Source organism: Cyprinus carpio, chromosome B2 (genome assembly GCF_018340385.1).
Source record: "Cyprinus carpio isolate SPL01 chromosome B2, ASM1834038v1, whole genome shotgun sequence".
Lineage (NCBI taxonomy): Eukaryota > Metazoa > Chordata > Actinopteri > Cypriniformes > Cyprinidae > Cyprinus > Cyprinus carpio.
The window spans coordinates 6,357,735-6,380,289 of NC_056598.1; the positions used below are offsets into that span (position 1 = coordinate 6,357,735).

Below are 22,555 nucleotides of genomic sequence, written 5' to 3' on the forward strand. Positions count from 1 at the left end.
CGTGGCTCGCGCTAAGAACAGCTGACGCCGCACGTCATTCACTTCACACTCAAATCTCTCTGTAGCTTCACATTTCGATTCAAAGGGTCTCACAGTCTGAAGCCTTTGGCTCTCTTTATAAATAAGCTGTCGTTTGGACTATAGGCTGCGCAGCTCTTAACCACACCCCGCTGTCGAAGCCCAGAGCCCTCGGGATATTTTTAGCTCTGATGATGTCCGCTGTCATCTAACGGAAAGATCATTCCGGAATCACAGAGCGAATCCGCACGGAGACTGCGCTTGAGTCGCTTTATCTAACATGAGGACTCAACGCGCTTTTATTATATGGACTGCGATGCTTCTTCGTTTGTCTATCATAAAAGGTAAACGCATGGTTTATGGTTTACTTGATTTTAGCATGAAAACCGCAACAGGATTCTATAATGCTGCAGTATCTGCAGGCTTTGTCTTGTTCGCATGTTTTTTTTTTTTTTCCTGATTAATCTAATGATTTATATGCATCTTATTTATTTGAAATGACATTGTTAAGCCTGGTACAAATTATGGGACAAAATCAATTCATATATCCACCCATCCATCCATCTATCTATCTATCTATCTATCTATCTATCTATCTATCTATCTATGTAAATATCTATCTATCTATCTATCTATCTATCTATCTATCTATCTATCTATCTGTCTGTCTGTCTGTCCTCTCTTCTTTTGAAAAGTATATCAAGAGTATTTACATGTAACAATAGGCTGCTGCAATGATTAAAATATTACTAATATTAACATATTTGGGAATAGAAACATATTTTATATATTTTATTTTTGTAACATAATGTTTGGACTCTAATTTGTATTATTTGCACATCCTCCTTAAGTGCTAATTAGATTCTTAAAGTGAGATCTGGGTTAATCAAGTGTTAATTTCATGAATAATTGGATGCGTTGGTTGATCTGACACGTTGATCTGGTGCTGATGTGGGAGACGTAGGTTTGAATCTGCCCTGTATACCGTGTATGCATAAACAGAAAATGGCAAAAGCCCCAAATTGAATCATCTACTCATTAAAAAAAAAAAAAAAAAAAAACATTTAGTTGTTTATGCATCTGGTTTAAGTGGTTTATGGTGTAACTGAGATCTTATTTTCTGTCTTCTAAATCTTCAAAAACCTGCACATTTGAGGTCAAAATCTCCATTTATCTGGTTTGTTTGTTCCTCTGCTGCTTTTTGAAACATAAAGGTCACAACTGCTTTGTTCTTCACAGTGTGACCAGTAAACTCAACTGTACAGATCCGGTCTAGAACACCCACGTAACCGTTTCAGCATGAGAACACACAGCGTTCTTCCTGTAGCTCTGCTCAAATCAAATAAACATATTTCCTGGCATATAAATATTTTCCCCTTCATGCTCATGTTTATTTTCTAGATTTACAAGTACAGTTGTAAATAAGAACGAGCAAGCTTGCTCATGCAGACATTTTCTACTTCTCCCAGGTCAGACCACAGACTCATCCCCAGACGTGAGGTCCACTCTGAATGAAGTCACTCCAAAAAATCCCATGACTTCAGCAAGTGACATTTTGGAATCACGAGCCACTACAGCCTATCAAAGCGTCTCCTCTGCTTCAGCGGATTTCACAACGGAGGTCACACCTACTGTTCCTCCTCCATCAAAGTCATCCAAAGACGCTGTAGTGCACAATGGCACCTCTCCTTCACCAGCCATCTCACAGACCCCTGCGCTACAAGAAGTCACCACCCTCAACACGGACACAGCCTCGGGACCAGGCAAGACTAATACAATTAAACCTAATCTAATTGCAAAAGCTATCTGTCTTTAATCAGTCTAAATAAGGTTTAAAAACAAATTTGCCATCCTTTGTGTTGAGAACAACAACATGGACAGTGGAAGACAATGCTGTATAAATTACGTTTACGAAGAGCTGAAAGATGCAGTAAATTTTATATTGAGAGTGTATATTCACATATAATATAATATTCAATGTGGTATACACTATAAAAAAAGACATTTCTAGGATTATTGCTCTATGCAGTTTACAAGATTTACATGCTTACCAGTTTACATGCTTAATTCAATATGTTACTTTCTGTTTCTTTATAATAATTGTGAAATTATTAATCAGTTTCTAAGTGAAAACTGTTTCTTCACCATCTTTTGTGTAGGGTTTACTTTGAAACAATTTTCAAAAATTGCTAGTAAATTTTGTGAATAATTACAAAAAAGGCACACATTAACAGAGGAAGGCATTTAATTAAACTTTTTTAATTTCAATACAATTTTCTTGTCAAATGAACTCATGCAATCTTTTTTACAGTGTGATTAAGTCAGAGCTGTGGTTTTCTGGTTGGTGTCCAAGTTGGAAATTTGGGTTCGATTCTGACCTGTTTCTAAATGCTTCTAAAAAACTGTTTAACTTTTTTATTTTAGATTTTTTTATTTAAATTTTTTTTTTGCATTTGCCATCAATAAATTGTTATATATTGGCTTTATCACATTTGCCACACTGCTATATAAATGTTCCCATTGACGTCACAAGCTGAGATGACGGTAAAGATGGTGGGGTTGCTCGCATATTGTTGTAAAAGACACAATGCTTCAGGTTTTATGCACTGACATTTGCGTTTGTCTTTAAGTGCTTTCATGTGGGTGTACGTCACTTTGTTCCACTTTAATGATAAAACACTGGGCTCAATGTGACTGATTCCAGACTGAACTCGTGAGACTCTCTGGGAAACTGCCACATTCCACCCACTTGATCAAACGTCTGTCCGTAAATAATGGCTGGACGTGGGTGTAACATTTTGGAACACGACTGTGTTTGTAAATAATATCCCTCTCTCATAATGTCATTTCACTGGAAACACAGCTATATTTAGGGCAGTTGAATATCTACTTATTGGTTTACTGCACTTCTGCCAGACCTTAAGTATGACTCTTAGAAAACAACTTCAAAACACAAGTTCTTCAAAACTGCTTTTGCCCGGCAGACTGTAAAACGGGTAAAAAATTTACCATAGACTTACACTGAAGGAGAGCTCTATCTCAGTCAAAGCTTGTGTTTCTGTGCATGTTTTTCTCCTGCAGGTTCTTCTAATAGCAGCACGTCAGTTTCTTATTTGAAGAGCACCGTTTCATATTCAGTAGCCTCCACAGCTCCCGCAACATCCTTCAGTCCAAGTGAAGGACCTCAGACAGTCTCTACTCCAGCCAGCAGCGTGATCCAGACAACACAAACAGCTCCACCATTCACCCCCACTTCCCCTCAGACATCTCAGGTCATCCTGACCAGCAGTTCAAAGGTCACTGGACCAGCTAATTTGGAAGACCAGGATGAACCTTCTGAACTGGATGTGGGGGATCAAGGTGCGTGGATAGCAAATGCTTTCAACTGTTGTGTCATTCCAAACCCATTAAACATTAAACAGATATTTTTATCTTATTTTTTTATTTAATGCAATCCAGGCAACCATAGATTTCAAGTTCAAAGATACTGTTGAGATAATCATCAAAAGGTGTAATCCATGTCTTCTTAAGAGAAACAATAGGGCTGGGTGATAAACAAAATCATATCGAGATAGAATTTAAGTTGATGATGATAAGCTCTGGACATTTTTACTCAATATGGATTCATCTAACAGTCTATCACAGAGTCGCTTCACCAGGTTTACACTGTTTACTTTGAGAAAAACTATCATCAAATACACATTGAAACTGAAAGCAAAGCTGAAAGACCTTCACGACAACCCATCAAAATAAAAGTCTAGGTTTAATTTGATGAAATTATGACAGAAATATTTTATTCACACTTCATGGACTTTTGTGTTTGTTATCATTTTCATCCCTCATGTTCCTTGACCTAGTTTCTGTCTCCCCTTAATTGTGTCATCATGTGTTGTTTTGTTTTTTGTGTTATTATTATTTTGTGTCTTGTATATTTTGTTGTTTTTATATTGTTTCTTGGTCCGGTCTTATGCCTCCCTGTTGTGGATTACCTTGTGTGGATAATATTAAAGACTTTTACTTTCATCTTCATGCGAGTTCATTCTACACCAGGGGTGGGGAACGTTGATCCTGGAGGGCCTGTGTGCTCTTAAACAAACTGTAGCTAAACCTTGCAGGACAGTGGTCCTCCAGGACCAACGTTCCCCAGCCCTGTTCTACACAGAACCGTGACATTACTATTGTATACTAAAATATAATTCTCAAAGTAATAATAATAATGCTATTGGTACATTTCTGTTGTGCAGCATCTTGCTACACAATAAATATTCTTTGTTGTAGATTAATTAGATTTCATTTTAAAAGAGTGATCAAATTGTTAGTTTTATTCATTTAGTTCATTAAACAACATTTTATTCTAAATTTCTATTGAATCATAAAGCACAGGGACCAGAAAAATAAAATGGAGAAAAAAAGAATTTAGGAGAAAATCGAATGGATTTCATGGGCCTCCAAATTAAAAGGTATCTTACTCTGTGGAGATTAATTGTAAACAAACAAGGTTATGTTTACATTTATACTCAAGGTCTTATAAACATGCAAATAATTCCCTTCCCCATTAATGTTAAATAAATAAAGCAATAAATAGCAATATTGTATGATATGGAAAAATAATATTGCGTTAATATTTTTGCCCATACCCCTCTGCATAACGCACATAGAGCACATCAAATATGGTCAACTGAAGCTCAACAACCACTTTTTTAGTTTTGGGAAAACATTTCAGCTCACTTTAAACTAAGGCCAGAAAAATAATCTACATAAGTAGGAGAGGCATATAATTAGTTTGAGTTGTGTCTTTGGTCTTGCCGTTGAGGTCTAGTAAGCACATTGACAGATGATAATTTCATTATTTTTCCAACTGCACTTATTTCTGCGTTCTGTACATGATGTTCCTTCAGTTTTATTAGTTCCTGTGATGATAATCAGTCTCTGCTCCATTCATCAATCTAGAGTCAGGGAAGGATCCCCACCGCCCTGCATCACCTCTGGACCCCCTGCTCGCTGCTCTGGTCACCATTTTCATTATTTGCACTGCCATGGTCTCAGCCGTCCTCTTCCTCAGGTTCCGTCACCATAGTGAGCATCCAGAATTCCACCGGCTTCAAGACCTCCCTATGGTGAGTCTTGCATTTAGGCAGCAAATTGGGATATTTAAAATTGAGACCTTTGAGAGTTTTATAGATTTCCATTAGAGGTTGAACAATTGATTGGTTTTGCTGATTAATCGGCACCAGTAACTGATTGCTGAAACAATAGCGATAGTTTTTTCAGGTTACATCCATTGCTGGAGGAACTGAGAAGGTCCACTGTCATTATACAGAACAAGAATGGAGTTTGTTTGTTTTATATGTAGATTTAAAGTAGTGCTGTCAAAGTTAGTGTTAACACAGGCGATGAATTTTTCCAGTTTAACGGCATTAAAAATATTTAACGCAGTTAACACAGGGAGGAGCTAGGGTTGGCCACCCCACTCACAACTGCTGCATGCTCTTTTTTTCTTGACAAGAATTGCATTTATTTAGGCGCAGAATATATTTACAGCCACATCAAACAGGAGACTTTTCAGACATGCACTTCACTTCGCCTCAGCTCAAGGCACAAGTCAAACAAGCGCGGAAACAGTACAGGTGACGAGGAGCTTCAGTAGAACAGCAGTGAACTGCGGTCAAAATCAGATGATATATTATCAGGCCATAATTCAGTAAAAAATGATTTTCCTGTCCTGTCAGTCGTTATTCTGTGCTCGTAGCATGTGCTCTTCAATTGCACGCACAAATACAGCGGTGCACATTGTAGCCTGTATCATTTCATGAGCATGTGCGTCAGATCCGTGTCATGTTTTCTGAGGTGGCAGCTCTTAGAGTAATAGCAGTCAAATAACCTAATAACCCAGCCACTGTAATGTCTGTTAATCAAAGAACAAAAAGGAAATCAATAACTTTTGTATCTTTAAGGATTCATCTATATTTAATTTAGAATTTAGTGTTGATAACTTTATTCAGTTTCTTTATATTTCCTACTTGCTGAAGGGCACAGGTAAACATTTATTGTTATGGGTTTCTGTGAAGTTTTTTTTTAAGTTCAGTTAAATTAAAAGTTGTTATTTTTAAAGTCTAATAAATGTTAAAATTGATAGCTCTAATTTATTTTGTAGTTGTTTTTTTTTTAGTAGAAAAGAATGGTCTCCTAGAGACATCAGTAGTACTGGTATTCGTGATACTCACCTTGTCGTAAAAAAAGATGCCACTAAAACAAATATTTAAAATATACTGTTTTTATGTTGGTTCTACATTAATTTGACGATAGTGTAATTATTGCAATATAGAAGGATATTTAAAACTTTAATGTTAGATGGGGTTAATCATGTTTAATTACTTTATTAATTAGTTACTTTTTTTAATCGATTGACGGCACTAATTTAAAGCTAGTGACCCGAGAAAGCAAATTATGTTCATGCAGTCAACAGAAACAAATCAGAAAGGCAACTAATTTCATTTTTTATCATCACTGTAAAACATATTTTGTTATTTTGATTAGATAATATTATTCTGTTCCAAAATGATTCTATTTGATATTAGATTCTATTTTTATTAGATTATAATAGTATTAGATAATAATATTCTATTGTAAAAGTGTTCTAAAATAGAAGCAAATAAAGTGGGAGAGTATACAGTTAATATACATATGTATCTAATTTCAATGCAATGGACTTTGTGTAGATATTTATTTTTATATGAAATGGTAACAAGGATAATAAATGCTAAAGAAGTATTGTTCATTTTTAGATTGCTAATTTCATTTACTAATAATAATCATTTACTAATACATTTAAATATTTTTAAATACTGTTGTTTTTTTGTTTGTTTGTTTGTTTTTTTAATAAACAGTCAGTAGATTAATCAGTTATAGGGCAATGTGGTCCAGCCTAGTTATCGGTTATCGGTAAAATTGTTATCAGTAAAATCCACTGTTGCTCAATCTCTAATTTACATGATAATGGTAATTGTCATTTTTTGCAAATGTGATAGCATGTTTTGCAAATCAACTCTGATAATGATAAAATTAGAGAATTCAAGTGCTGACCTCAAAAATACAACCCTGATGTGCTTTTCTGCAGGATGATCTCCTTGAAGACACACCATTGTCAAGATACACGTATTAGCAAGAGGGAATTCCACTATTTCATCATCTGATTCCTCAGGCAACCAGTGTTGTTACTGGTGCAGATCCCCTGAAAGATGTCTTTCACAACTCATCTCTGATTCTGGGTTTTTCTGGGCTTTGATGCTAAAATGTGGTTGTGTAATTTTGGAATAAAACATTTAGTTATTTTACTATGTTATGAAACCCATTCAAATAAAATAAGGGTTCCAGAAAAAAGAATAAAATAAGATAAACAGTCTTATTCTATGTTTAAAAGTTCACAGTTTCTTAATTAACAGGTGTTTATAGAGAATGTTCGAATTTCAAGACAACAGAACCAATATACTTTTTATTCACCTTAAGATTGTCTACAAATGTAGAGAAACTATAACAAACATTTTCTCTACAAACATGACACGTAGAAGAAACAATTTGCATTTTAGAGTTTGTTGGAGATAATTAGCTTGTTTTCCCCTTTATTAGACACTATAATTATACCTAAGTAATTGCTCAATATTATATGATGCTATCATTTAGTTCATCCTAAACCTAAACTCTGAGGTATGGTCACATTTACCGTTGTTTGGCAAATTTTCACAGGCATAATCCAGTCCTTTCAAAAGGATTGCATGCAATCAGGATTTTCAGATATTCCTCATGCAGATTTCACAGTTCAAGATGTTCACACAAATACACAGCTTTGACCAAAATCACTACACTATTGACAGTTCAGACAACAGACCTTTTCTGTCCACACAATTTTGCTAATATGACCGCACCTTAACTTTTATATAATATTATATTTTACATCATCTGAAAGCTGAATCCTCCCTTATATTTTATTCTAAAGGTCTAAAATCTATACAAGCAAATAGTACTGCACTTTTTTTCTTCTTCTTCTTCTTTTTAGGGGCTTTGGTTTATTTTCCAAGATAATTTTTAGAAAAAGAGTTCCCTGGGTTTAGCATAAATGTCTCTAGACTTTTGCACTGTTAGAGCTAAAGTTGTAGTAAGGAAAATGTTCATTTTTATGTGACTGTTCTAGAATGAGAACAAATTTGTATTAAACTGAATTGTGATTTTGATATTTATGACAAAGTTGATTGTCCAGATCCATATAATGAAGGTATGTGAAATAATTACAAAAATGTATTTTAGATATTCATTTCTGTCTACGCTGGTATTTGTGGTAAACCTAGTGCCTAATGTACTTTGTGCCAAAACTGATTAGTGGTAAACAAACTGATAAATATATATTGCACAGTTGTGTTGTTGAGATGAACCTGTAAAAATAAGAGTTTGTAATAAAATAAGAAAACTATTTGTGTTTGTAAAGCTTCATGCTATATCACATTTACACAGTTAAACATGGTGAAACTGGTGAAATTAGAGTCAATACAAATATGAATTGTATACAGTTTTTATTAGTTTCTTATGAACAGGGCAATATAAACTTTATTGATTAAAACTAGCAACAATGCAGATTTCATACGTGCTGTATGTAAAAATGAGATAAATATTAAGAAATAAATATTAGGTGTGGAACAGTAAAACCTAATTATGTTAACAGTACAATTTAATATTATAGTAAAAACAGAAATACTGTACTAAACATGGTATCATTAGAATAATATAGAAAACATTGCATAAAAGTTGATTCTTAAAAAGACAAAACTTTTTTTTTCATAGAGTACAAAATATCACAATAATAAAATAACAATAACAAACATGTTAAACCATCAGTAATGTTACCACAACTAAAACTGTTTCAGTTGTTATAAAATTCATGAACCAGAACACTTACATAATAAGCCATGTGAATAAATCTCCTCATACCAGTTTTGTCCTGAAACAATGGCAAGTCCTCATCAGTCCTCATCGATCTACAGCTGTGAAATGATGATGTCACCATACGGCTCGTCCTGTCGCACTGTGACCTGTCCTGCGACTATTTCCTCTGTAAACACAAGACAAGACAGCATATGGACGGGGTGGAACATGTCACCTACTGTATACCTGACCAGTATAAGTCTTTGTATGTTTCAGTTGAAAATAAATTTGATTTTGGTAGGTGGGCTACAAGTCAATCATCCCTCTGAGAACAGTCCCAGTGCTCCTATTTTTTTTTTTTTTTTCAGCAAAATCTCAATTTCTTAATTTCTTTTCACTGATTTTGTCAGGCATTATAGAATGGTAAATCCTCTGCCATAATCTTACCTAGCAATCTCAAAAACATTTGGGCAACAATTCTGCGGCTGGCCTGAGGGGGCAGCAGAGAGTGAAAGGTCACCAAACCTTCAATAACATCCTGTGGCCTTCAGAAGAACAAAAAAATATACATTAGACAAAAAATGCATTAGATATTACATCTGTCTATAGTCACATGCCACTAAAATGGACAAAGCAAAAAATGTAAAATACTAAACAATATATATTATTAGGGTCCTATGATTTCCGAGATGCTGGAAAAAAGATCTGATGCATGATATTTTGAGAAAAAACTACCGTCATATATACACACAGAAACTTAAAGGTCTTCACAGGAACCCATCAAAATGAAAGTCTGGTTTAACTTGAAGAAATTGTGACATAAGTATATTACTATTTTACAGACATATTTAACGTTTGCCTTAATGTATTAATACTGCTACCACTAATAAAATTATTATTAAAACGTTATTTCTTAAGGAATAATTGTTTCTTCCGTATTTTAATTTTAAGAGTAAACCTCTGCTGTGCAGCAACAATTGAAAGGGTTTGTTCAATTATTGTCTTCATTTGATTACCATAAAAATTCAAATGCACAACACATGCACAGAAATTCTGATATATGTGACCCTGGACCACAAAACCAGTCATAAGTAGCACAGGTATATTTGTAGCAATAGCCAACAATCCATCATATGGGTCAAAATTAGGATATTAAGGTAAGATCCTGTTCCATGAAGATATTTTATAAATTTCCTAACGTAAATATATTAAAACTTAATTTTTGATTAGAAATATGCATTAAGTACTTCATTTGGACAACTTTTTTTTTCTCAAATTTAGATTTTTTTAACCCTCACATTCCAGATTTTCAAATAGTTGTATCTCAGCCAAATATTGTCCTATTCTAACAAAAGCTTATTGATTCATTGATATCTCAATTTAAAAAAAATTACTCTTGTTACTGGTTTTGTAGACCAGGGTCACAAATGTATTTCATAGGGTCCTAAAATTTTTATTTTTGTTAAGTGTTTAATAAAGTGCTGTTAAATTGTATGTTTAATTATTTGAGTTAATAAGATGGGCTTTATACAATTAATACAATTTAATTTAACCATTGAAACAAAAACAAAACAAAAACATTTGGGAAAAAAAGATTTAGGGAATAAATTGTTTTACTATACACCTAATAATCAGTAACAGTATCGAACTGACTGCACTCACACTACTGGATGAGAACAAAACTTGAACTAAATTGAGTTGGATAATTAAAATGTCTTATGTAGAGCTGCTTTATACCTGAATCACAATTGTTTCATGACTGATGAACTCTACAACATTGATACTGTTATTGAACTGAACTGAATCAACACTGAACTGACTTGAGTTGACTAACCACACAACTGGCTTCTGTAGAGCATTAGGCGTGTATTCAATTCATAATTTCAATTTGCGCAATTTGAAGGGCAATGAAAATGCAGCTAGTGACACTAACTGAACTGAATTAAATCAACATTGAATTAAATCAAACTGAGCTGAATAATGACACTATTGTCTTTGTAAAGCTGATTTACAGCTGAAATTGTATTTGTTTCATAACTGAAGAACTTTCCAACATAAATACAGTTATTTTCCTGTTTATTATCGTGAAGCTTCTTTGAAAACATCTGTATTGTATAAAGAACAATACATATAAATGTGACTGGACATGGCTATAGTAATATAAATATAAATAGCCTTTCAATAAATAACAAAACATAAAAAATACTTATATTAACAACGTAAAAAAAACTTTTATATTGACACTGGCATCAAAAATAAGAGGTTTTCAGCAGTACCTTAATTGTTCCTCGATATCCTTTGTAATATCTTCCATCTCTGGGACCCTCTCTTCTGGGATGCCCTCAAGACCGAACTGAATTTCTGGAACAGGGGATCTGAGGCCATGACAGCACACACATACGAAGTCATTATTCAGAGGCACTTAATTATCCAGCAACTGAATGTGAAACTCGCAAGTGTCAAACCAGTCGCTTCTGACAGCAACAGCTATTTCTGTCTCTCTTTTAGCATGTCTCCTCTCACCGTCTCATTTCAGGAGTCTCCAGTGGAGAGAAATCCTTGTCTGTCGTCTCCAAAACCACCAGAGACGCTGCCAATTCATTGAAACGTGAACATTCAGTATGTAAATGTAGCAGCTAAACTATTATTCTCTTGCTTTCCCTTCCTTCAAAACACAACAACAACTATCAAAAAAAGTTATTCTACAAATACAGTATGTGCTAATGTTTTTACCTGGTGTTTCTTGCTGGAAGAGGCCAGACTCCAACATTTCTCTGGGAATCTACAGTAGTAAGGTTGTAGGACAAAAAGATCAGTCACTAAAACACTCAAAAATTATTTAGGCCTAAATTTAAGGTTTTTGTTTTTGAAATGCATATAAAATTTTCATCCACATGGGTTACACAGTTTTAACATAAACTAATAAACTTAATGTGATGCACATCTGTCAGTCATACATAAATAAAAGAGGTAAGATTTCTGTTCTTAAAAATCATGCTATTGTTTATCAGATCTTTCCATCTATTTGATTTATCATATTTTCAGAATGTATTTATATCAATTGTTTTAAATCAAGATAAATCTGTTCATGTTGAAAAGTTATTCAAGTGTAAGTGTAAACATGGTTGAAATATGGCAATAGTCAGTTGGATTTATTGCTGACAAATATATATACCTGGTTACTATTTCATTTATGTATAACTAAAAAATATGAATCACAATATTTTTTATTATGTTAAAAACTGTCTAAATGAATGTAAAATTTAATATGCAATTCAAATACATAAATCCTTAATTTATGCCTGTTTTTGAGTGCATTTACAATTTTGTGTCCCGCTTTATATTCTATGTCTTTACAATGTACTTAATAATAAAATCAATCAAAACAAAATACCTAATGTATTTGTTTGTCTGCATGTCATGTGACCATCAACCAACATCAGAGTACTGAGAACATTCAAATATGTAGTTAAATTATACAAAAATTATCGTAAAATCTCAGGGGGACTTCAAGTAAACATTTTAGGTCATAAAGGCAATCTTGATGTACTGTGTTAATCGTGTCTGTATGGGACGAGTTATATCTCAGAATGTAATAGTGTTAGTGGGACACATGCTACACCTCTTTAGAGCTAAGCTCTCTCTCCTCCTCCTCTCTCTGTCCCGGTTCTGGTCTCTCCTGCTCTCTCTCTGGTATCTCCTCAGCTACGGGAACCTCCCTGCGCTGCCAGGACGGTGGGATGGGCCTCAGGACCGCGGCCTGTTTCCATAGCACCAGGATTTCAGGCGGAAGGCCTGTGTAAGCATAACACTTCACTGTCAATAACATGACCTTTAGCTTAGGCTCTGGACTGTAGAAAGAGGTAAAGCTAAGGATGCTTCAGTGAACATCATGGAAACTGTCATGAAATATCCATATAGGTTATATTTGACCCCAAAAGCAATGCAAAAAAGATTTTCATGAAAATTAAATATTCTAAGTCTAATTCTAATATATATTTTTGCAGTTTTCATTAAACTCCTTTCATATGTATGTGTATAAATCTTTATGTACATTATGTACATCTATTTGGTAAACCAATGTATTTTAGTGCTTTAAAGTACAATATAAATGTATGTTTCACTTATTTTAATTTTAAAATATTGTGTCTGGAGAGGATGATTGCTTGAGATTTTTAAGAGGAAAATGGGCTTAATGTTCATGGAAATAATGCACAATGCATTTACTTACACTACATGTTTGGGATCTGTCTTTTTTTTTTTTTTTTTACGTTTCTTCTGCTCAGCAAGGCTGCATTTATTTCCTCAAAATACAGTAAAACAATAATATGTTAAAATATTATGATATGAAATAACTTTTCTGTATTTGAAGATATTTTAAAATGTAATTTATTCCTGTGATACTTTGTTTATGGATTCTCTGATAAATAGAAAGTTCATTTATTTCAAATAGAAAATATCTTTATTTTTTAAAAATGTCTTTACAATGGTCGTATATACTGTATATATATTGCAGGTTTATTTTTCATTATGATCAACTTACTCATGCAAGGGTTCTCGAGTAGTTCCTTAGCACCCTTCTTCTCAAACGGTGGTTTGACAAGTGATGCCTAGAAGAAAAACATGATTTACACCATTTTGCTTTTATACTCAACATAACGCTGACTTGAAGTAAGCGAATCATTCTAGATTTACCAATGGCCTGGTCTCTGTCTCAACGTCATCAATCCGGGCCCTCATTTCCTCTTGAGAGATCTGTGTGTTTTCATCAATGAAGAACAGCTGTCTCCTCCTCTTCCTCCGCTCTGTAGGGGATTCAGGCCTCGCTACAGCAGGCTGACAAAGGGACACATGGGGCTTGATGTCAAACGCTTCGATGCAGGATGAAGACAGACCTCAAAACGTAACACACCTCAAGATCAGGGCTCCACTCTCTCACTGCCCTCTCTTCTCTGGGTTCAACAGCCTTTTTCTCCTCTTCACCGGGCGGAGGGGACGGTATGGGTATAGACACAGATACCGGGGTCTTTTCTCGTTCTTCTAACACAGGCATTTCCATGGGCAGCCCCAGATCCTCCTCAGGCAGCAGGACAGCCTCCTGGCTTGATACGCCAGTGATCTGTGCCCTGGAAAATCATAATCTTAAAGCACTGGTTTGATGTTTTTCAACCCATATAACATATAACTGGAACTGAAAGCAGTTTTGCCAATACATTTAATGTATAACATTAATTCCAATAATTACAAATTATTCTTTTTTTTTATTATTACAGTAAAACGACAAAAAATGATTTTGTATTGTAGCACAAAGGATCCATAAGTGTATTTGTTTGGGAGCCACAATGGCAAACAACTTAGTCAAGATTCATTAGTTTCTCACTGAGAACGTTTTCTCACAGATTTAGTCGCAGGAAATATCACAAGCAGGCTTTTGAAGGAACAAAGACTGGTTATATTTAACTTTCATTTGAGCAGAATATTCACTTAACTCCAGCATACATGTTTGCCAGTGCTTCAAAGTCTAGGAGGATAAGATAATAGCCCTGATTGGGTATTTTAAACACTTGACCTCTGGCAACCCCAAGCCTGAACGCTTTTGGAGGCTTTACAGTAAAACATTTTAGTTCAGTTGCTGCCTTACTTGACTGTATAAGTCATTTCAACTTAAGGCTACGTTTACATGACAACAAAAATGGAAAAGTTTTTCCATTGCGTTTTTAAAAAGTTTCACATATATACGACAACGTTTTCAAAACGATTCACGTTTACACATATCCGTGAAAACGACCAAAAACGCTGTATCACGTATGCAGGCCAGTAGTTGGTGCTGTCACCTTGTTAGTAAACAGTACCTGTAGGGAAGTGACGATTATATGTTGTATATGATGCATGTCCGCTGTTGGTTGTAATATTGGTGAAGTAAATCCACACTTTGCTGAAGAAGCGTTAGCAAACTCTTGACCAGCAACAAGAGTGTTCGAGCTTGCCTTTAAAATCAACACGTACTGCGCATGTCTACATACTTAACACGTACTATGCACGCGCATGACATCACCGTTTTCAAAGATTCCTGTATTGTGTGTTTACACGGAAACGATAACGTTGGCGTTTTCATAAACTTGACCTTTGAAACCCTTTTTCAAAAATAAGCGTTATCAGTCCCCAACAGTGAGTGAGTGACGTGACATGTGGCCAAGTATGGTGACCCATACTCGGAATTAGTGCTCTGCATTTTTCCCAACCAAAGTGTGCACACACACAGCAGTGAATACACACACACAGACCGTGAACACACACCCGGAGCAGTGTGCTGCCATTTTTTGCTGTAGTGCCCGGGGAGCAGTTGGGGGTTTGGTGCCTTGCTCAAGGGCACCTCAGTCGTGATATTGAAGGTAGGAGAGAACACTGTACATTCACTCCCCCCACCTACAATGCCTGCCAGTATGAGACTCGAACCTGCAACCTTTCAGTTACGAGTCCGACTCTCTAACCATTAGGCCATGACACAAAATAAGTTTCCCGTTTTTGGCTGAAAACGTTGTGTAAACGGCCCCTTAAATTACATTAAACCAACTGAAAAATTAAGTTGAATTTCATAGCTTATAAAAACAAGTTGAAATTGCTCAGCTTGTTTTGATAAGTCAAAATAATGTAAAAACAAAAGGTGCCATGACTTACTGATCATATCATTTTAAATTTCAAAAAAAGGATACATATTACCAGCTAGTCAATATCACAAATGATAATGCTTAAATAATTGAGAAAAGCAGAAATCATGATCACGGTTAAAATATGTTTAATCATCCCTGCTGGAAAAAAACAGCATATGCTGGTTAGGAATGTTTTGAAGGATGGCTGCTGGTTTAAACTGGTCATGAGCAGGAGCTAGTAGCTTAGGACTAGCTTAAGACCAGCACAAGACCAGCTCAAACCTGCAGCCATGCTTCAAATCATATACCTAACCAGCATGCTGTTTTTTTTTTTAACAGGAATGCAGCCCTGACAATAGACTAACCAATGTGAAAACTAGAGAAAGAGACTTTAAAGCCTTAAACCTTCAAAGCTTTCCATTTTTAGTATCTTTTGTTTACTGAAAGCTTACTAAAAAAGAAACGAGCGTAAGTCTAAGTTTGAGTGTGATTCTCTAAACGTACAGATCTAAAGAGACTGATGTTGTCAGATCTCTGGCTGCCTCTCGCTCAAGTGCTGCTCTCTCTTGCTCTCTTTCATCAGGCATCCTGGGCTCTCTGTCCTCTTCTGTCTCTTTCTCTATCTGCTCTCTTTCCCTGTCTATCTCCAGCTGCCTCTCATCGTCACCTGCAAAGAAAAAAGCCTTCTCAAATTAAGCCTAAAACTCATTTAAAATATCTCTATGATATAAAACAAGACACAACATGACAGAAAGGGCTGAAACTGATGAAACCACATGAACTGAGGACTGAATCATTGTGAGTGTTTGGGCAAATCCCAGAAAACCTGACGGGATAGTTCACCTAAAAATGAAAATTCTGTCATGATTTGCTCACACTCCGGTTGTTCCAAACCTGTATGTGTTTCTTTCATCTACTAAACACAAAAGAAGATATTTTAAAGAATGTCTGTAACCAAACAGTTCATTTGAGCCATTGACTTAAATAAAAAAAATATGATAGATAGATAGATAGATAGATAGATAGATAGATAGATAGATAGATAGATAGATAGATAGATAGATAATGTCACAATTTAAACATAATAATTTTAATAAAAATATATTTTATGAAAAGCATGAATATTTAAATTCTTTTCATAACATTAATTGATTTCAGGGTGAAATATGAACATGTTTCGTGTGAGTTGTACATTTAGTCTGTGCATGTGTAATCTGGATCTGGATAATTACTGCACATAATTAAGGGTGTGAATGAAAACAGCATGTTGCCATCACTCACGCTCAAGAAAGTGATCCGGCTGCTCCAGCAGTAGCTCGATCATGTCAGACTCCTGCAGATCTGCTCCTTCAAACTGAGGAATGAGAGAAACAGCATTCAGGATTTTATACAGCGATTATATGGTGATAACACTGAGTGACAGCTGTACCTCTGGCTCAGGCATGACGACTGGCTCTCTTTCTGTCAGGGTGATGGACTCCTGGCTGGCCGTGATGCCTAGAGGGGAAATAAGGAGGTTTAAAAATACACAAAATTCACATTTCTATATGTCTGTCTTCTCATTTTTGTTATTACTGGTCTGTTATTATCATTACTTTGACTGTGCAAATTCCCATAGCATCATTTGAAAGACTATTGATATTTGTAAAAGTGTGCTGCTGTGGCAGTGGATCACATTACAGTACTCACCATCTGAAGGTGGTGTTGGTTCTCTAGTGGGCGGGACTTGCTCAGGTAAGACCTCTTCCATTCGCTGAGCCACAGTGAGAGAGGTTAGACTACACATGACTGATAAAACCCATCCTTAACTAAAAAAACAAAACAAATTAATAACACCTAGAAATAACACTACCTGCTTGAAAGTTTGGGGTCGGTAAGATGTATTATGTCTCAAATACTAACAAAGGCTGCATTTTTTATTTGATCTTTTTGATACAGTAAATAATAATACTCTTTGAATATATTTTAAAATGTAATTTATTCCTGTGATGCAAAGCTGAATTTTCAGCATCATTACTCCAGTCTTCATTGTCACTTGATCCTTCAGAAATCATTCTAATATACTGATGTCTGCTCGAGAAACATTTATTATTATTATTATCAATGCTGAAAACAGTTGTGATGCTTAATATTTTGGTGGAAATCATGATACAGTTTTGTTTCTTGATTAATAGAAATTTGTCTTTAAAATTCAGAGTTGCATCCACCTGGATGAGGCTGCTTGGACTTGGCAGGCCATAACCAGTCTCCATAACTCCAAAGAATGGATCCCTCGCTCCCTCTGTTTCATCAAATAGTGCAGCAGCATCTGGGATCATGTGACTCTGCCTGAGAAGAAGAAGAAGGAAGTTGAGGAACTGAAAATGTGAAACATCTTATATGTTTCAAGCTCTGCATCTTTTTTCATTCTTATTTTATTTTAGCTTTATTGTTGCTCTAACCTAATATTCTGGATTTAAAATATTTGCTTGCTTTTAAGCTTAACTTGAAAAAAGGTCTGTAATTGTTACTTGGAAGACTTTTTTTTCCAATTTTACTTGTAGCCATTCACATTTTAAGAGGCCAACAAACTTGTGATATACTATATTAAAGTCAGCATTATATAACAAAAGAACCTATTTCTTGTCTTATTACATGTTCTTTGTCATATTTTGCATTTCATTTAAAAAAAAAAAAGTCTTAACCTTTTTTGAAAAACTTAAAAACTGGCCATACCGATAAAATCGTAAATGTGTCAAAATGGGTTACAAATGCTGTTTTGGCAATGTTGCTTGTGCAAATCTAAAAATAGCACGAAATGTCAATTTGAATTATTTTTGTAATTGTCATTTGTATTTGTAACATTCTGTACAGGGACTGCAGATGGAATATTTACAGTAATGTTTAATAATGTGCACGGTCCCCGTGCTAAATAAACGAATAAAATAAAAATGTAAGTGCTATATGTAGAGATGATTGTTTAAAGGATCACAACATTTATCAGACATTATTGTCATGAAGAGAAGAAAACATAAACAGGATTCCATTCATCTGCATTATAATATAACGTTCAAAATAAAAAATATCTAAGATATAAAATGCCTGACCTGGTTTCTTCATCCCCCATATCAATGTTGGACTTCAAGTTAAGGCGGAGCAATCTATCTATTGCCCCCTGAGTGTCCTCTGAGAAAACAACATTAATAAAAAAATTACAGAAACACAATCAATGGACACATCAAAATCTCTAAATTCTACAAATTTCATGATCCTTATCAGCTCTAAGACTGCACTGTAATGCACTTTGTCATCTTAAAAGAGCAAAGATGCAGTCAAAACTGCAAAAAGCTTCTTTTGTTACATGCTAAATCAATCTGTAGTAAATCAAGCCTAAAGAATATATTAGGGGCATTTCAATAATATCCTTATAAAAGTATACAAGTGAATATTTTTGACTTAAAAAAATTGTCCCAGCCCACAAATGATCATTTACCCTCAAGTTTGAGCACACCAACCTAACAAAAATTCACACTGTCTGTGGTAGACAAGCACCACTCCATACTGCAGCTGAGAGGACAGGTACAGGGAGAAACGTGGGCGGGGCAATCCTGATACAGGGGGCGGGACTCTGACCAACACGTAATCCATGATGTCACAGCTGTGAAGCAACGTGAGAACAACTCCATTAATGTGAGTTTATATTTGTTCAGTACCTTTATATTATATGTTGGAAATAAAATAAAAAACACAAATGTGTTGTTTCCTCACAAATACTGCATTCCCAGTTAGACAGAACAAGTTCATTTTAAGATCTTGTGCAAAATATATCCTGTGAATGATACTGTGGCAAAATATATGGATGCTGACCGTCCTTCTCACTGTGTGAGATTAAAGATGAGACTCTGATTGATTTATTTTTTTTCACTGTGACGAAACTCAAAACTTTTGGAATAGTTTATATCTTCATGTGATTCTTCCAGATCCGTTCAGTTAAGAGATGTTAAACCAATACTTCAGTGAATTACATTGTTAATATATATATATATATATATATATATATATATATATATATATATATATATATATATATATTATATATATTATTCATAAGCAAATTCTCTGATTAGCAGCCTACCTTTTAACATTTCTGAACTGAAGTTGATGGATTTCTTAATTCTCTTGATTACAAATGAGAAAAGTGATAGATTCTTATAGTATTATGATATTTTTTATTTTTTTGGTAATAGGCCTACACAGATAAGTTTTCCGCTGTATGTGTTTTAGAATGCTGTCCCTTTTTTCTTTTATATTTAATTGTATTTTAATTATTTACTTTAATTTAGTTTGTGAATCTTTACATGCAGATTTGATGTAATTTTATTCCTGTACAGGCTCAATTTGTTCTATATTTATTGTTTGATGCATAATAATATATATTTTTTTTTATCTCCAATAATAAAACCCCTAACTTTCACAGATGAACCCAATATGCATGATCGTATCAACTGTCTTTAAATCTGATTATGTAGAAAACAGTTCACAAGTCATGCATGATTTTTCATTACACAGAAAGGACACAAACCAAGTGCGCTGGACATTGACTTTGAGCAGATCTCTTCGACTGATCTTCCGTCCTTTAGTGGCCGCCAACCTGAGACAAAAAAAAGTATATTTAGTTAGATATTAATAGTTATGCCTCAGTTTTAACATTATAGCCTACTGTCCAACATGGTCAGATCCTAATTGTGGATTTTTCATACTAGTAAGCACACTTTAACAATCCTAAAACTGTATAGAAAGAAACGAGAACTTACCAAATCGTGGCAAAGCACCCGGTCCTATGATTGAGTACCGTAGGATAGAAAAACATCGTGAACAGTACAAAAAAAGACAAAAGTGGGCCAAAAACTGGAATAGCGTGATCGTGAAACACATGAAATCTCTCAGGTAAAATCCAAAGTTTTCACAGGAAAAAGGAAAAGGGACTAGATAGTACTTCAAAGGTTGCTGTGGGGAAATTTGTTTTGAAAGCTCTACCAATCAGTTGTGCTTTGCAAATAAGACAAACCAATCTAATTAAGACAGCAGTCTAGAACGCATTTTATTGGACTGTCTTGTTTCCATAATAATTCCTGTTTAATTCACTTTTCAACATAATGAACACTGAGAAGTATTTACATAGCATTTTAGAATCATTAATGGCGAGTATCAATCATATTATCGATAAAGAATCAAAAACGAGACACTATCACTGATCTATATATAATAATAATAATTCTCTATTATAGATCAGAGGAAAATATTAATATTATATGATATCTAATCGCCAACAGGTGGCGTATAGGTTGTACGTTCTGAATACGAAATGAAAACACTTCGGTTCCTGTTTGTTTTTTCAACTAGGTTATGAATATTAATTTGGTTTGCCCTCGACTGATTTGCTGATTGGCTGACGCTGGCAAGTGGGCGTTGTACTGCGGCTGACGGGTGACCCAATCATACTACGCTGAATGCTTATCTTATGAATATTAATTAGACTAAAGAACTCAAGCGGAAGGTCACTTGCTGGGACCTTATTAATATTCATGAGCGAAGCCTTCGCCACAGTAGGTTTCGGAAAAATACGCGAACGGAATCGTTTCACTCGTGTACTTCCGGACTGAACCAACCGGAAACCGCCTGCTCACAACTTTTGTTTTCGCTGCTGCACATCGATCAGAAATATCAGACATCATGTCGGGCTCATCAAACATTGTTGCGATGAAGAAAATCGTTCAGCAGTTGCGCTTCGAGGCGAACATCAACAGAGTAAAGGTTTGTTTCTTTTAGCGGTTTATTTCTGAGGAAACTGAAGCTAACAGTCAGAGAGTTAGCGCCGGGTGAGCTTGGGCGTGGACCTGTAGCCCGTTAGCTTGCTTTCACAGCCTTCTCAGTTGCGTTATTAAAATATTTTTATACTGTAGTGACGTAGTACTAATATCAATTAAACAAACTGAGCATTTTACAGACTCCGGTAAAGAAATGTGATCTACGCCTAGCTAGCTAGAATGGGTAACTTGAGTGAGTTTATGTAACTAGACCCTCCCTCATTTATATATAAGAAACGTAGTCAATAAATACACATTACTCTGATATTACACCCATTTTTCAATGTATTTGTGTGTCTGTTGGTATGATTATGTATTTAGCATTTCAACCCACTTAATATTTCCACTTCTAAGACATTTGTGAGATGGTGTGATTTTTTTTTTATTATTAATATTTATTTTGGATATGTAGGTTTCTCAGGCGGCTGCAGAGCTTCAACAGTTCTGCATTCAGAACGCCCTACAAGATCCTCTGCTGACCGGTGTGTCTTCGAGCACCAACCCCTTCAGGACACAGAAGGTTTGCTCCTTCTTGTGAGGGTCCGTGATGGGCATCTGCCATTGGTGAGAATGAGTTTAAAATCTGGTTAAAAACTAGACTATACTAAACTGAAACTGACATTTAATATTTCTCTTCCCAGGCTTTTTCCTGTTCCTGTGATATTTCTGCTGGGAAAACCACTGCCATGATGTGTAATTGAAAAAGCAGCAGCACACAGCTGTCGTCTTGCCAGTTAATACCTCATGCCATAAACACAAAAACAAGAACTGAAAGGATCTGCCCCTCTGGCTGCTTTATGTCTGTTATGATGCATTTTCATTTTAGAATAAGAATTTTGTTTAATGTCTCCGCTTGACTCTCCTTCTCACAGCCCTCGGATTTCTGTTTGAAGACCTCAAACTAAAAAGTCTGCCTTAATGAGTGATAAACAGCGCTCCAGTTTTGTGGAGGGAAGGCTTTTGTATTTTTGTGTGGCACAGCAGAGGAAACGTAGTTATTTATTGTGCCTTTTTAACATTGTAGTCTGTTTCTCTATCTTCTCTGCCTTAGACTTTTTATAACCCCAAATAAACCCATTGATTTCTACATGTCTCTGTTGTTTTTATACTTACTGTAAAGAATTGCTG

The 22,555-nt window shown here is 35.1% G+C and overlaps 4 protein-coding genes across 5 annotated transcripts; 2 read left to right on the forward strand and 2 right to left on the reverse strand.

The window, feature by feature from the left end:
* Positions 1 to 204: 204 nt before the first annotated feature.
* On the forward strand, positions 205 to 8,482 carry si:ch73-344o19.1 (uncharacterized protein PB18E9.04c). Its single transcript, XM_042717878.1, has 5 exons — positions 205 to 362; positions 1,488 to 1,781; positions 3,100 to 3,378; positions 4,969 to 5,135; positions 7,136 to 8,482. Exons 1-5 carry the CDS (start codon positions 299 to 301, stop codon positions 7,178 to 7,180), a joined length of 849 nt encoding a protein of 282 aa, XP_042573812.1. The 5' UTR covers positions 205 to 298; the 3' UTR covers positions 7,181 to 8,482.
* LOC109107747 (meiotic recombination protein REC8 homolog) lies at positions 8,393 to 16,442 on the reverse strand. Of its 2 annotated transcripts, none has more exons than XM_042717876.1 (10): positions 16,086 to 16,442; positions 13,844 to 14,057; positions 13,627 to 13,767; positions 13,475 to 13,541; positions 12,554 to 12,726; positions 11,665 to 11,713; positions 11,455 to 11,521; positions 11,208 to 11,306; positions 9,379 to 9,476; positions 8,393 to 9,118 (listed from the first exon to the last, which is right to left on the reverse strand). In XM_042717876.1, exons 1-10 carry the CDS (start codon positions 16,166 to 16,168, stop codon positions 9,045 to 9,047), a joined length of 1,065 nt encoding a protein of 354 aa, XP_042573810.1. In that variant the 5' UTR covers positions 16,169 to 16,442; the 3' UTR covers positions 8,393 to 9,044. The 2 variants fall into 2 exon arrangements, with proteins under 2 accessions (XP_042573810.1, XP_042573811.1); XM_042717877.1 differs by lacking the exon at positions 16,086 to 16,442 and adding an exon at positions 14,784 to 15,139.
* Positions 16,443 to 16,644: 202 nt separating this feature from the next.
* LOC109112462 (meiotic recombination protein REC8 homolog) lies at positions 16,645 to 20,903 on the reverse strand. Its single transcript, XM_019125387.2, has 8 exons — positions 20,375 to 20,903; positions 20,143 to 20,211; positions 19,076 to 19,218; positions 18,668 to 18,746; positions 17,789 to 17,909; positions 17,271 to 17,334; positions 17,011 to 17,078; positions 16,645 to 16,935 (listed from the first exon to the last, which is right to left on the reverse strand). Exons 1-8 carry the CDS (start codon positions 20,428 to 20,430, stop codon positions 16,855 to 16,857), a joined length of 681 nt encoding a protein of 226 aa, XP_018980932.1. The 5' UTR covers positions 20,431 to 20,903; the 3' UTR covers positions 16,645 to 16,854.
* Positions 20,904 to 21,206: 303 nt separating this feature from the next.
* Positions 21,207 to 22,514, forward strand: gng5 (guanine nucleotide binding protein (G protein), gamma 5). Its single transcript, XM_019122919.2, has 3 exons — positions 21,207 to 21,374; positions 21,840 to 21,991; positions 22,069 to 22,514. The coding sequence occupies exons 1-2, from the start codon at positions 21,294 to 21,296 to the stop codon at positions 21,963 to 21,965; spliced, it is 207 nt and encodes a 68-aa protein (XP_018978464.1). The 5' UTR covers positions 21,207 to 21,293; the 3' UTR covers positions 21,966 to 21,991; positions 22,069 to 22,514.
* Positions 22,515 to 22,555: the final 41 nt, after the last annotated feature.

What these genes read in the sequence shown, in the direction of transcription:
- si:ch73-344o19.1 (XM_042717878.1), top strand. Translation starts at nt 299, where the DNA reads ATGAGGACTCAACGCGCTTTTATTATATGGACTGCGATGCTTCTTCGT. An exon ending in TCGTTTGTCTATCATAAAAG is followed by an intron (nt 363 to 1,487) that starts GTAAACGCATGG and finishes TACTTCTCCCAG; the next exon opens with GTCAGACCACAGACTCATCC. An exon ending in GGACACAGCCTCGGGACCAG is followed by an intron (nt 1,782 to 3,099) that starts GCAAGACTAATA and finishes TTTCTCCTGCAG; the next exon opens with GTTCTTCTAATAGCAGCACG.
- LOC109107747 (XM_042717876.1), bottom strand. Translation starts at nt 16,168, where the DNA reads ATGCCTGATGAAAGAGAGCAAGAGAGAGCAGCACTTGAGCGAGAGGCA. An exon ending in GAGACTCCTGAAATGAGACG is followed by an intron (nt 11,307 to 11,454) that starts GTGAGAGGAGAC and finishes TCATGGCCTCAG; the next exon opens with ATCCCCTGTTCCAGAAATTC. An exon ending in GATATCGAGGAACAATTAAG is followed by an intron (nt 9,477 to 11,207) that starts GTACTGCTGAAA and finishes GTTCTTCTGAAG; the next exon opens with GCCACAGGATGTTATTGAAG.
- LOC109112462 (XM_019125387.2), bottom strand. Translation starts at nt 20,430, where the DNA reads ATGTTTTTCTATCCTACGGTACTCAATCATAGGACCGGGTGCTTTGCC. An exon ending in GGGTGCTTTGCCACGATTTG is followed by an intron (nt 20,212 to 20,374) that starts GTAAGTTCTCGT and finishes TTTTTGTCTCAG; the next exon opens with GTTGGCGGCCACTAAAGGAC. An exon ending in ACCAACACCACCTTCAGATG is followed by an intron (nt 17,079 to 17,270) that starts GTGAGTACTGTA and finishes TTTCCCCTCTAG; the next exon opens with GCATCACGGCCAGCCAGGAG.
- gng5 (XM_019122919.2), top strand. Translation starts at nt 21,294, where the DNA reads ATGTCGGGCTCATCAAACATTGTTGCGATGAAGAAAATCGTTCAGCAG. An exon ending in CGAACATCAACAGAGTAAAG is followed by an intron (nt 21,375 to 21,839) that starts GTTTGTTTCTTT and finishes TTGGATATGTAG; the next exon opens with GTTTCTCAGGCGGCTGCAGA.